This window comes from Ursus arctos, unplaced genomic scaffold, assembly GCF_023065955.2.
Source record: "Ursus arctos isolate Adak ecotype North America unplaced genomic scaffold, UrsArc2.0 scaffold_5, whole genome shotgun sequence".
Classification (NCBI taxonomy): Eukaryota; Metazoa; Chordata; class Mammalia; order Carnivora; family Ursidae; genus Ursus; species Ursus arctos.
In genome coordinates this window covers 61055997-61070803 of record NW_026623067.1, presented here as the reverse complement: position 1 = coordinate 61070803, position 14807 = coordinate 61055997, and the positions used below count along the sequence as shown (strand labels likewise).

General features: G+C 47.6%; 1 protein-coding gene across 3 annotated transcripts in view; it reads right to left on the bottom strand.

The window, feature by feature from the left end:
- PDE8B (phosphodiesterase 8B) overlaps positions 1-14807 on the bottom strand; it is a 330881-nt gene that overhangs the window by 241568 nt on the left and 74506 nt on the right. For 2 of the 3 annotated variants that reach the window (XM_044384106.3, XM_044384108.3), the window contains exon 1: positions 5825-6273. The exons of the other annotated variant lie outside the window; for it this stretch is intronic. In XM_044384106.3, coding sequence (XP_044240041.1) covers positions 5825-5860 — 36 coding nt within the window. In that variant the 5' untranslated portion in view covers positions 5861-6273. Of the gene's footprint in view, positions 1-5824; positions 6274-14807 lie in introns of those variants that run through there. 3 annotated transcript variants of the gene reach the window in all.

Here is a 14807-nt window from a genome sequence, read left to right as displayed (position 1 = left end):
TCCAAGGGAAAGATGCTGTCAGGAGGAAAGTTGGCCACTGTCCTTCGGGCCCGTTAATGGGAAATGGTTCCAGGCCTAGCTCTCAGGCCCCACGGACTGAAAAGCACACCCTGATTCTAGGAGCATTAGAATGGGACAGGGAACATCTCAGAAAAACTGAAGTGCTGCTTTTACCTTTTACGTACTGCTTTAACTGCCCACCCTAGCTGCCTCAACTGGAATGGGGGGAATAACTTACTACTTAGGGAATAGTCCCTTGGGTTCCCTTTCGGCTCACAGATCTAACTGTGAACCTATGACCTAAATGTGTGTGAGCTACTGAGAGTTTTCAGGTGGTCATGTGATTCCTTTCCTCCGAAGGCACACACGCCTCCCCGGGCGGCCTGGAAGCCCTGGGAGCTCAAGCCACAGAGCCGCTGGGCAGTCTGAGCCCCCAGGGTGCAGCCTGGGACCCAGCGCACTGTGCCTGGACAGCTCCAGGAGCCTCTGAAATTGCAAATAATAAAGGTCATCACTTTGACGCCCTGGTATATGCCAGGCACTCTACATATGTTAGCTCGTTTAAGTGGCACCCTAACCCTGTAAGTACTACTCTTCCCATTTTGCAGATGAGGAAACATTGCTGGTAAGGGGCAGGGCTGGGATTGGAGCTCAGGGGGCCTGCTTCAGGATTCACGCTTTTAGCCACCACGCTCATCCCCGACTACAGCCACTGTGTCATGTGAAAACCAGCGCCACTAGTAAAGGTTACTTGATGCAAATAGTAACATTGGGCCACTTTAAAACAACACCCAGGGAATTCAGGAAAACAACACTTGTTGTTGGTCATTAGATGAGGATGAGATGTGAGGAGAGAGATGATTCTGTGATATGGCTTCAGAAACACCCGGGGCTCCGCAAATAAAAACAGGGTGACTACACCTCAGCATGGGCCACATACTGACAGAGACAATGCATTATGGGCTGCATTGGGTCCCCCCAAATTCCTATGATGAATTCCTCACGCCCCTCCCCCACCTCAGAATGCAACCATATTCTGGTAGCGCCTTTAAAGAGGAGCTCATTAGTGTGGATCCCAACCTAGAAGCGCTGGTGCCTTTACAAAAATAGATTAGGGGGGCGCCTGGGTGGCTCAGTCAGTTAAGCATCGGACTCTATTTTGTCTCAGGTCAGGATCCCAGGCTTGTGAGATCAAGCCCTGGGTCGGGCTCTGCGCTCAGCCAAAGTCTGCTTGAGAGTCTCTCGCTCCTTCTCCCTCTGCGCCCTCCCTGTCCACCTGCACCTGCTCTCACGCACGGGCTCACTCCCTCCCTCTCTCCCTCAAATAAATAAATCTTTAAAAAAATTTTTAAAGAGATTATAACACAGACACACAGAGGGAAGATCACGTGAAGATGCAGGGAAAAGATGGTGAGGGGGAGCAGAATATGCTACCCCAAAACATGCCTCTTTAGCATAAAGATTATTCTGAGCTGATTATTTTTTAAGGAACTGCAGACACAAAAGCAGCTCTGAAAACAGGGTAGCGGTTACCTTAAGGGAAATTTACATTAGAAAGGGATCTTGTACCAGGAAGAAAGCTACTACCAGAGATCACTTTTCCTCTGAAAGACTTATCTGCAGGGCAGGGCAACCTTTGTTGACCAAACATTCACTTTTCCTACCTTCCCTGGAATTGCCTTTTCCCCTTGGAAACCCCAGACCCCCTTCCCTTTCCTTAGCTCAGGATGATCTATAAGCTGCAATCATGTGGCTGCATTTTGACAAATTGCATTATCTTTGTGGGACTCCGGGATGTGCCTAAGTACGTGTACATAATTAAAACTCGTCTTTCTGCTGTAGATCTGTTTTTTATTTCAGGGGGCGGGGTCTCAACCAAGAACTTAGGATAGAGGGAAAATTACGGGTCCTCTTCTACAGTGCCATCTACAAGCCAAGGACAGAGACCCTCAGAAGAAATCAACCCTGCTGACATCTTGATCTAGGACTTCTGGCCTCCAGAACTGTAAGAAAATAAATTTGTGTTGTTTAAACCACCCAGCCTGTGGTACTCTGTCATGAAAGCCCAAGCAAACTAATACACAGTGCTCTGTATTTACTATACCATTTCCTCTTTCCGGACATAGGAAAACAACATTTTCTACCCTCCCTGCATTGGGGTGAGGTCCTCGTGACTAGTTGTGACTGAAGGACCATAAATAAAAGAAATATGCTTCATTCCTGGCCTGAGGCATTTAAGGGCAGGTGTTAATTACCCATGGTCTTTCTCTCCTCTTCCTCCACTGCCATGGGACCAGGGAGACAGTATGTTCTAGATAATGCAGTTCCAAGATGGCAGAGCTCCTGTCAGCCTGACTCCCTCAGTGACTGTGTGGAACAGGGTACTCTGTTAACCTGCTTTGGACATATAATACGAGAAATAAATAAACTTTTTTTTTTTTTTTAAGCCACAAGTTTTCAGGGTTAATTTCTGACTGCAGCATAGCCTAGCCTCACCTCACACACAAATCCACCTTAGAAAGGACGGACTACCAAAAACCTATTTCAGGACCTCATGTGCCATCAGGTGAAACCATATTAAATTTCTGTTTTTGCAGGTAAAATGCTCACATATGAACGATTTCATTTGTTCACCCTCTAATTGTACATATTTGCAGAAACGACCTTAAAACCAACAAGTTCTACCACCTCTAGTTTACAAATCATACATGTGAGACTCATTCAGTTCCAGGTTTGCCAAAAGCCCAGAAACATGCTAGTGGAGGACCTGGACTCCAAACCAAAAATTATAATTCTTTTTGTGATGGCAAGTTGGCAATATCTATTAAAAAGTACATATCAAATGGTAACCATGCTCTTTTACCTAGCAACTCAACCCCTAGGATTTTTCGACCAGAAATAGCCAAACAGATGTGCAGAAATATATAAATAAGATACACTATGCTAGCACTATATGTGATTGTGAAAATTCAGAAATAATCTAAGTGCCCACTTAAAGGGAATTGGTTAGTTATGGTTCATCCATCTGCACTCAAATCTACAGAGGTAAAAAAAATGGTTCAACTTTCTAGTCCACATGAAAAGATACCCAAGTCATATTACAGAAGCACACTGATAAAAAGTAGAAAAAGAAAAGTAAATTAGCACTCGTGAAAGATTTCTTAATCTCCATGGACTAAGGTGTATCAAGTACCTGACATCTGGTAGACACTTTTCGCCCTCCCAACCCTCTCTTGCATTTTGCTTGAATCATTGTAAATAAACCCAAGCAGGTGATCCAACTCTACCATGTACCAGCTGTGTGATCGCAGGCCGGAAGTTTCAGCTCTCACGCCGATAAAACTGAGAGAAATAATAGCACTTCCTTCGGAAGGTGTTGATAGGATTACATTAGACTAGGTACATAAGGGGCTTAGAAGGATGCTTGGCACATAACAAGTGCTTAGTAGATATTCACCATTATGGTAATGGTAATGATGATGATACTCATCTCTGGAACCGGAAGAAACAAGGTTTCTTGGAGTTTGTGTTGCATTTACTTCTGCTTTTTATCCCTTTTAAAAAAATTATCTAGTAAGAAAACATAATAAATCATTCTGCTATTTCCCTTCCTGAAATTAAATAAAAAGACAATGCTTTTTAAAGCAGTGCTTATCCCAATAAACTCTAGCAATGTTAGGTATTCTAATATTTAATGTGGCTTCTAAAGACAATTTCATTATTTAATTACCAAACTGATAAACTGCTTTTCTGGGGAGTTAATAATAGTGGAGTCATTCCCAGATAAATAAAGTACGTATCAGGGATAACCTAAAGTACCCCCCCTAGATGTGACCCCTTCTTCTGAGGGGTCAGCTTGGGGCTTCTCCTCTACTGATTTCTGTAACACTGTACTTAATGGCAAGGATCTTTCAAATGCACAGAAAGGACCTTTTATGTGACCACACTCTAACTTAAACAGGACTTTTCTACTTGGGGTCCTACCTAATGCATTCTAAGTACTAACTCAACCAGCCAGGCTTATTTCCACACACCTTATGCCTGAAAGACCCGGGCGGCTCTATATGCTCTGTGGAGCCAAGTACGCTGCAGAATGCAAACAACTAGAGGGCATTTGTAGGCTCTCTAAGCTTGGCAAACTGCTGCTGCGGTAGACCCCAGAATTAAAGGTTCTTCTTGAGCCTTTTGTAGCAGCTGAGTCCCAGCTTTTGTGTGGCTTGCCCGAAAGTTCCACAGCTGGTCAGTGATACAGCGAGGGCTGCAACCCGAGGACCGGCTTCCCGGTGAACGCTCTTTGCACTGCTGCTGGATTATCGTTATTCCGGTTTTGCCTCTTGGAAAACCAAAGAAAGTTAAAATAGCTCATTCAAGGTCAGAGGTGGCAGTCAGGCAGAACTGGCAATCCCAGCCGGCAGGTTATAAAATCCTAGAGGGAACATCCTCGCACCTCACCTAATCTCAAACTCCCGGTGTAAATGTTTCGGTTGACTGTCTCCCAACGCAGTTTAGAGGACGTTTCTCTTCTAGCTTAGTAGTAGGTGTGTAACTTCAGGTCCTGACACACGTGTCTGTTACCGGCAGAGTGGGCACACACGCCCCGTCCCCCCCGTGCCCCCACCTGGAGGCGGGCAAAAGTTGCGGGGGGGGGCGCAGATGCCCACTGTTGCGCTGCAGTGGTCGCGCAGCCCCAGCAAATCGCCGCTCGCCCATTCCAACTATTCAGCGACTATTTCCCCTGGGGTTGGCAACTTGGAGACTGCAAACTAGTGTCAAATTGAGCCGGAAGCAGAATTGAGCAGGGCGTCTTGAGGGTACGGAAGAGCCTGTGGCAGATTTAAGACCGCTAGCCAAGCCTCATCGGGGACCCGCGACTACTTGATCCTGGTAACTAAGTGCACTCAGGTGACACTTGGACGCCCAGCAGAACGCCCACAAGTTCAGAGCGGCAGCTCGTGGGTGCAGCTTGCCCCTGGGACGAAACGCCCCTCCCTGAACTGCGGACTGTTCTCACCTGCACTTTCCTATGCCCCACGGCGTGAGAGCCTTCTTCGCACCCACGTTCCATCTCCCCCACAGGAGGCGGGTGGTTTAAACCTCACGCTCAGTCTGTGCGCCCAGCGAGCGCCGGCCGGGGAGCCGCGCGCGCGGGTGAGAGCGGGTCCCCCGGATCGTAGAGTCCGGGACACCGAAGTGAGGACACGGAGGCTTCCCGCCCCAGGCCGCCTACCCTTGCTTCCCCCTGCCCCTCCCCGCACCCCTGGCTGGGGCTGGTGGTGGTTCGCGTCCCGAGCAGGGGAGAAGCTGCCGCAGGAAAGCAGGGGCACAGCGGCCGCGCAGAGAGGCGCGGGAAGCTCGAGGTGCAACAGGAGCAGGGGGACCTGGCCCGTCGCGGCACCAGCTCGGGGTAACGCCAGGAAGAGCGCCGTAGCAGCTACGCAGCGCCACGCACGAGCGGCCGGCTGCTGCTGGTGGGCGGCTGTTACCATTCGGAATTACAAGCCGGGCGGTTACACCAGGCACGCCAGGTGCTCGCGTCCTGGGAAGGAGGAAGGCAGTGGGGCACCAGGACACGCGGAGACCGGGGGGGGGGGGGGCGCGGGAGGGGAGAAGAAACATCCCTCCTCAGCCGCGCGGGTGTCCAAGAGGGGCTGTGGGGGACAGCTCTGGCCTGGTGCCTGCGCACCCAGCGCACCCAGCCCGCCCAGCCAGCTCGCCGCCGAGCCCGGGCGCCCGGGGTTGTAGGGAGGGCGGGGGAGGAGGCGGCCTCGGACGGCGGCCGGGCGCGGTGCCCGTGGGACGTGCGGACCCGGCGCGAGGGGCTCACCTGGCGGGCTCTCGGCCGGCCGCGCGTCTGCTCCATGCCTGCGGCGGGCACGGGGCTGCCGCACCCCGCGCCCCGCGCCTCGCGCCCACGGCAAGGGTCTGGTCGTTCCGAGGGACTCTGGCCGGGAGCCTGAGCCTCTTAGAGGCTTCACTCCCCAGGCACGTCCCGAGGCCGGCCGGTGCCTGGGTCCTAGCGCCCCTCCCGAGGTGTGGAGCCCCGACTTTGAGCCCGCTTAGCGCCCCCCTAACTACTCCGCTCCCCGCAAGGCCTCTCCTGCCCCTCGAGGGAAGCCGAGTCTCGCTAGAGCTGCCCAATCTGGTGCTGCTTGAGACTCGGGGTTTGGGCACCCAGCTTTCTCCTCATCGTGCCCACCTTTCTCCACTCTCTTCTGGCGTCTCTACCCTCGAGAAGGATCAGATTTGCCTCATTCCTCAATTCAAATTCGTATATGTTATTATTTTAAAGAGATTCTAAAGTAAGAGACATTAGTCATTATTAATACATACAATATAGCATATAAAAGATCATTCGCCCTCAAAGTGAAGGAGAACTTTTGTATTTATATGAATATGTAACCGATACCCTATTGTGTTTGTGTTGTGGGGGGTGGAGGGTGGGTAGGCTTATCCCTCAGTCTTAATTAGTGCAGACAATTTACACCTGTGGATCAAGCCAAGGGTGCTGCCACCCTTTCTGTCCCCCCACTCCCAAATGCGTTTGAAAAGCTGGAATTAAAGGTGTGGGCAGATACTGCTATGAAGCTTGCAGACATCTTTTTAAAGTAATAAATTGTATCTACTTAACTGCCTCAGCTGTAAATAACCCGGGCTTCTTGCTTGTGGTTATTATCACGCCTGCCCCATACCTGCCTCCTTCTGGGTGGGGGGATTTCTAACAAAGACCTGGAGAGCATTTGCAAAGACCTTTCCTTTCTCAGCTGCCCACAGGGCTGAGTCAGTCCAGTTAAACCAAGATCAACAACAGCAATCTTCTCCTGCTGACTTTCTCATCCAGACAGGATGATGAGATTTCTAATGACAGAAAAGGAAAACAAATAGTATGACACTAGTCCATAGGACATGGAGAGAGGCAAAGAGAAACATTATTATTTTGGTGTTAGCCATATTCTATAAAGGGCAACAGTAAGGCATGACAGCAATATGAATATAGCCTTCATAGTCTTTTTCTAAGGAGCTCAAAGTGTTTTCCCTCAAAAGCATTCCTCTCTGTGTGGACAGACTCTAATATGGTCACCGACTATCCCCATCTCCTGGTGCTCATGCATTTATGGAATACCCTCTCCTTGAGTGTGCGGGAGCCCGTGACTTGCTTCCTACCAGGAGCAAATGGTGACAGGATGTCATGTCAGTGATTATGTTACATAGCCTTGCTAAGAGACTCTCTCTTGCTGGCTTTGATAAAGCAGAGAGCCACGATGAGGAGGCCCATGTGGCAAGGAACTGAGGGTGCCTCTGGCCAAGAGCTGGTAAGAAACTGAGGCCCTTAGTCCAATGGACTAAAAGGAACTAAGTCTTGCCAGCAACAAGGAGAGCTTGAAAGACAACTCTTTCCTAGACAAACCTTGAGATGAGACTACAGCCCCAGCTAACACAGGGGACCCAGGGAAGCCATGATCACACTTCCGACCCACAGAAACTGAGAGCATGTGTGCTTTTTTAAGCCACTAAATCTCTGGTAACATGTTACACACAATAGCAAAACTAATACACTTCCTCCTTCCACAGATGAAAAAAGGAGGCAAAAGGTAGAAGGGCTAACTAAGGTCATTTAAGTTGGCAGCAAAACCCCCCATTATGTCACAGTCATAGCCTTTCCAGGCCCTGTACAGACAAGGAAAAGCAAAACAGCAAAGACACCAGGAGGTGAGAGAGCAATTTCAGCCTGCGATTCGGTGGCGGTGGAGCAACAGAAGAACTTGAAGAAAGTCTGAGGCAAAAATAATCCAGCAGGTAAAAAGATGGTTTGAAAAGCTCAGGGTCAATTGACCCAAGCAAAAAATACACACGTTTTCAGAAAGAAAAGCAAATAAATTAAAAGAAAAACAAGAAAGAGAAAACTAGTAACAAAGAGACAAGGAAAAGCAAAGATAGTAAATCCTCTGAATCCTTTTTCTGATTTTCTATAAAAGAAAAACAAAGCCATACTTTCTCCTGCGAGGGTGGGGATTTTCCAGAAGAGCTGCTCAAGAAGTCCTAGCAGGCTATCTACACACAGCACATGCCCGTAGATTCTTGGGAATCGCATAAAATCAGATGGCATCTCGAAACTATTAGCCAGGGTTTGGAGGGTTTGCACCTACTTGTTAGATTTTAAGTGTCTTTGAAGTTTAAAAATTTTCTATTTCACCCCAGCTGTAATACAGCACAGTCGAGCCCAACACTTAAACTTCTGGACGTTTCCTGTCATGTACCTTGAAGGGTATTATAGAGTGGTGTATGATTTTCAAAGAGAGGAAGAGGAGGAGGGGCAGAGAGAGGAAGAGGAGGAAGAAACAGAAAGAAGTTAGGAGGAGGAGAAGGATAGGAGGCAGAAAGAGCAGGAAAGGGAACTGAAAGGGAAGGAAAGAAAGAAGAAAGAGAAGAAAAGGGGGGGGGAACCCAAGGCACAGAGTTCCCTGAAGCATGGTGTACCATTTAGGGTCCTTCGAGCATGTCACTGGTCATTCTTTAAAGACCAGCTGCTGACAAAGCTGGTGCCTGTGTGACTGTCGCCATATGGAAGCCCGGTACAATCAGGTGCTACCAGCGTTTGGTAATTTCTGGAGAAATTTAAGTCCATGGTTTACCTTCCATGATCATCAATGTCACTGGCAGCATATGTATTAAACTCCTCTTGTAATTCTTCCATCTAGCTGGCACGGCACTATCCTGTTCCCCCATCCCTCTCCTGAACCAAGGGAATACACAAACAGTGTAAAACTGTCCTCCTGACAAGAGAGGAACAGACTCTGAGAAGCCGCTTGGTGACATCCCTGGCCTCCCTCACTCCATGAGTGGTTTGAGGATCTTAGCCACCCCAGTTTTTCCTAATCATACTGCAATCTCAGACAAAACCAACCAAAGCTACTCTGAGGAAACCAAACACACCTCCTACAGAATTCAAGTCCAGACATCCTCCAGCATGGATCCCTGCCCTCAGGATGCCTCAAGACAAAAAGAGAAAGGAAAAGCAAGTTACCACGTGGATAGTCATTAGCCCTGTGGCCTGGAATTACAAATTTGCAAAGAGTAAATGTGAACTGGAAAGTTCAGTGTTATCAGTAAAATATCTCATTATTATTTATTAGCAGGGAGTCATAGCATTGATGATGAGAGCCTTGCCCTTGTATCTGAGGAGAGGCCCCAGTGTCAGGTGGCTGTCACACATTCCTTGAAGTGTGTTTGAGAACTGACCCTCTCCCACTCTTCATTGATACTTACACTATACCCAACATATCTATCTGACTACCAAGGTATTTCTGATAGGGACAAATTTGTTCAATTTTACAGTTTACCCTTGAACAACATGGGTTTGAACTACGGGGGTCCACTTACACATAGCTTTTTCTCAATAAGTACAGTACAATATACTATAAATGTGTTTTCTTTTCCGTATTATTTTCTTAACACCATCTTTTCTCTAGCTTACTTTATTGTAAGAATACCGTATTTAATACATAGACAAAATTTGTGTCAATCAACTATGTTATCAGTAAGGCTTCTGGTCATAAGCAGCTAAGGTTTTAGGGAGTTGAAAGTTTCCAGTGCAAGCATGACGGTGTAGAGGGAGGGAGGGGTGTCAGTGCCCCAACCCTGCACTGTTCAAGCATCAACTATATCTTCGTTCATCCACCAAAAGATCTTTTTGAGCAACTACGACATGCTAGGAAGGGTTTTAGGTGCTGAGGATAGACTGTAAATATGAATTGAATCCATACTGTCATGATGCTTACATTCTGGCGGAGGGAAGAGAGACAAGAATAAAAGGAAAACAAAAGATCATTTTATTATGATCTGAAGAACTGAAGGGTAGGCCACTTTAGTTTGGGAGGTCAGAGCCGGCTGCTCTGGGGAGGGACGTTTGATACATGCTGTACCCCATGGAGCTGGGAATGCAAAGATGGGGGGAAGAGGACCCCAGAGAGGGGAATAGCACATGCAAAATCCTCCTGGCAGGAAAGAGCTTGGTAAATTCAAGAAAGACACAGGAACTTAGTGTGGCCAGGTACAACAGGAAGCCTTGAGATGGTTTTAAGCAAAGAAGAAACGCAGTATGACGTTTGGAAGTCACTCTGGCCACTGTGTAAAGAATCCATCCTAGGGGATAAGGGTGGATGCTGGTAGGACGGTAGAAATCTGCCGCAGTGAGCCAAGTGAGAGATGGGATGACCAGAGAGAAAGCAGTGCAGACTGCTAGGGGTGCTGGCTTTGGGAGGCATTCATTTTGAAAGTCAGGCTGACAGGACTTGTGATGAAGTGCATGTGGGGAGAGGAGTGAGGCGAGAAGACACGAGGATAGTCCCTAGGTTTCTGGCCTGGGCAGTTGAGTGGATGGAGGTGCCACTTACTGAGACAGGGAAGGGTGGGAGAGGAGCAGGAAAAGCACGGGTGGGAAAGCAAGAGCCCCACTTTGGTCTTGTTCAGTTCGAGTCCCTGTTAGACATCCAGGTGACCTTGTCAAGGAGGCAGATGGATCTGTGGGTCTCGAGCTCAGCAGAAAGGTCAGCGCTAGAGTCATAACTGTGGGACTCATCAGTGTGTAGCTGCCACCAGACGCCATGGGCTGGATAAGGTCACCGAAGAAGGCCATGTAATCAGAAGGGAGAAGAGGGCAGAGAACCCACACTGTGGGCCTGCCGAGTGTTACAGGTCAAGCAGAGAAGCAGATGCCAGCAAAGAGCCCCAGGAGCCACGGCCATATAATAGGAAGAAAACCCACCAAAGAGTACGAAACTTTTTTTTTTTAAGTATAGCTAACATTTGAGAATGAAACTATTTAAATGAGTTAGTTGTCCACCGATATGATGAGCTAGAAAATGGAAAACCCCGGAATGATTTGACACAAGGAACAGACATGGAGATTGCACATTATAAAGATATATCTGGTGGTAGAGGAAAGCATGGGTTGCGAAGACTAAGAGGGATAGAGAGATAATTAATAACAATCCAGAAGGAGCTGAGGAGAGCCTGGAGAAGAGCACTGGCCTTAGGAATGGAGGGGAGGAGGAGAACAGGAAGGATACTTGGGGATGGACTAGGCCTTGGTAATGGATGGGCTGTGAGTGTGACTCCCTGATGCAGCAGCTCCCACTAAGACAGGCGCCGCTGGGTGAGAGCAAGCACTCTCGGGGGGAGCAGTTTGAGTCTGTTAGGTCTGAGGTGCCCATGGAACACGCACGAAAGATGTCTAATCGGTAAGAGGAAACAGGTCTGCTGGTGGTGGGAAATATTTGGGTTGGAGCTAACAATCCAGCCATCATCAATACACGGATAAGAGAGGAAGCGCTAAGCGGGAGAGTTAAGCATCCAGCCTCAAAGGGTTTCCAGAGGAGAACACAGAGAGGATTGGACAAAGGAGACTCCAGCAGATGGAACGTAAGATAACCTGCCCTCCAACCAGAGGTTGAGTCCAGCCTGACTTCTTCCAGGCAAGGACATCAAAACCCTCAACACCTTAAATGGAGAGTTACTCCCTAACAGAAGTGAAGTTCTTACAGAAGATGAAAGACAGCTCTGCATGCACGCGCGCGCGCGCACACGCTTAACCCAGCCAAACTTTCCAGGGCTGGAAGTTTTTTCCTCCTTTAAAAAATGAGATGGAGAGAGGTGGTAGTTTTAAAAAATACTTCTGTTTCCCAAATTTATCTAAGAATTAAAATGCATTTCAATCAAATTCTTACAACTTGAGTAGGCTTTTAAAAATACGGATATAAAAGCATAGGTACAGATAAATTAACAAACGCCTGCCTTTAGATTCTGGCCAATGCTCTATTTCTGCGTCCCCTGCTCCACCCTTCCTCCTCCAACTTATGTTTTTCTCCTATCGCTAGTCAGTCATAATACTCAAGTTAATGACAAGAAATGTCCCAATTAACAAAACCTCTGGGAATGAAGCAGTTTTGTGAGAGAATCGTCCATGTTTTGAAGCCAGCCGTGCACCTTGGTAAATCAGACGGATCCGTGTTAATATGGGTCATGCAAGTCTATAACTACACTTCCGAGACTGTGACCCTACGTCACGTTGCTAGAGGCTAAAAAACAAACATGCAAAAGCACAAGTAAACAAACAAGCCTCCTCACTTATTTTCCACTGGTTGGCAAAGAGTTAAAGGTAAATAGTACTGACCCTCCCCCAAATTCTGGTCAGTGAGGCTGGTCTAGGTGGCCCCTGCTTCCCTTCTTTGCCTGTCCTCTCCCCTTCCCCAATCCAGTTGTCCACGTTGTGCCCTCCTGACCTCCTGCTTCTCTTCTCCAGGTTGAGGAAGGGCTGTACCCTCCACTCCCACCCCTGCTCACTGATTGGCTGACGGCACTCGTGTGAATGTGTCCAGGTCAAAGTGTTACCTCAGGAATTTGCATTACACATCATTTACTTACTACTTTCTTACTTATCGGGGGTTGGGGGGTGGGGAGGGATGCCAGAGACAAAGTAAACTGGTGGAAAAGGGCTTCAGGACTCAGCTCACCCGGGCTGAGAGCTCCAGGCCGTGTGGGGTGTCTGCCTATTTCCCCCACAGTGGCCTGCACGTCCCACAGCGGCACCAGCGCTGTACTTTCCCCATGGCGTGTCTGTAGCTCCCACCAGACTAAGCTCCTGGAGGGCTGAGTCAGTATCTCTCCTATTTTTGGATTCCCAGGCACAAAACAAGCACTCAGTAAATGTTCACTGAACGAACAGATGAATTAATTGAAGTTGGATTGTAGGAGTTAGAATGTTGTCCTTTTAAGTGACTAAAAAAGACGGAAAGATTGTTTAAAAACAAGTCTATTCTTTATCTCCCAAAACCACGGGAAGGCCTTTGTTCCCTGGCTGGTGTTAGAAGCGGTGACCTAAAAGGTACTAGAGGCAGAAAAATAAACACTGTCCTCCCCTGCTTCTCCTAGGTCCAAGAATGTTAGCTCCTGACCCTAACTTTGGATTCTCCTGTCCTAAGACTCCCAGAGGCACCTTTTATGTTGCCTGGTGTTCTTGATGTTCCATCTATCACGTCATGCAGATGAACATTTTTCGGGGTACGCTAAGCTCCGGGCACAGCGCTGAGCATTTGACAATGAACAAATCCAGCCTAGTCCCTGTGTTCACCAATCTTGCAACCTGGTTGAGTTACTATTCAATGAACTTTCTCAGCTGAAGACTCCATCACCATCCACCATTCATCTATCTGCCCAACCTATTACCTATGTTTCTTACTCTTTATCAGTTTCTGAGAACAACAGTACAGTAAATGAAGGCTTACTATAGTTTGGGTTGTTCTGGAATCAGAGAAATAGTAAAGCTAAAGAGGACTGTGTCGGAATCTCTCTGTCTGCTTCTCCAGATGGGCTCTACATCCTCCCTCCCCCACCCTATGCCCTGGGGGGTGGGCCTGTACAGAATACAGCAATGGGCCCCTTGCCCTCTGGCTCCCAGTCAGGTGGGTTCAGCCAATGCAGGGCATCAGCACAGGGTGAGAACGTGGGCAGTAGCTATGTGATTCCATGGCAGCACAGAGCTCTGTCCAAGCTCCAGTGTTTGCTGTGTCACCTGTTCTAAGGGGGTTACCATCAGCCTACAGATGGGAACCGCTTCTGGACTCTCACTGGCTCATGGATACTGGACCATCCCTTGTGGGTTTCCTTACACCTATCCACACTTAGTAGAACAAGCCCTCATCTGTTTCCTGAAGGGACTCTGATATAAAGCCCTTCTCTTCCAACCTCCAGACATGGAATTATAAATTCCTGAAGAAAAAGACCTACTTTTAATCCCTGGCATTTGGGGCAATTTGGAGCCACATTGTGATGATACTTCTATCAGCATACACAGACTGGTTTTTTTAAAACATATTCTATGGGTTGAACAAAATTATGCCAAGATGAAGGTCAGGCCTGAGATGCCAACTAAAACAAGCGTATAAGAAGCCAAGGGACAGATGCTTGGCATTTCAAATTCCAAGAAGTCACAACCAGGGGAATAAAGTTCAAACTTGGCTGTGAGGCTGACATCTACCTACTCCAGTTCTTTCCCCAAGTCATACCCCTAACAGGCCAAAGTGCCATTTCTGGGTGCGCTCCCACCCATTTTGTTCACAAACCTACCTCTGTCTGGAAGACCTCCCCACACCCTGGTTTCTGTATGTCCAATCCCTTTCCATCCTCTCAGGCCTAGTGCAAATGGCTTCTCCACAGATGGTCAAGCTTTCCATGATTATCCCAATCAGGAAATAGCTTGTTTTCCTCAAGATACGTGGAGCGTGTTGCTTGTACTCACTCATGTTACTTAGCACCGCTTATGTTAGAATTATTTGCATTCAGGTGTTTTTCTCACTCCTAAGCCCTGAAGAATCCTGAGGGCAGCACAGTATCGTATAGGTCTTTGTTGCCCCTAAAGGACTTATTGCAGGGCTTCAAACATCGAACTTCCTAACTAAATATTTGTTGACTGACTAAATACATGAATGAATTAACAACCAAAATTATTTTCGCTTGGGATGGCGATAGAATCTCTTCTGCATCTCAGCAGACCAAACCGTATTTCACTTTTTCATCCAGAAATAGCAAATTCATAAAAGCAAATGGCACTATATTTGGGGAGAAATATTTTCAGATTGTTTCCATATGTGTTTCTATATATACCAGTTTATGCAATATTTTAAATCAAATTCAACACCATGTGGCCATGTATCTTCTAGAAGCTCATAATGATGATTTAGGTCAGAGCTTAAAACAATAACAATGAAGTTCTTAAAGGAGGTTTGTTCATTTATCCCTCAGTTCTGCTCATT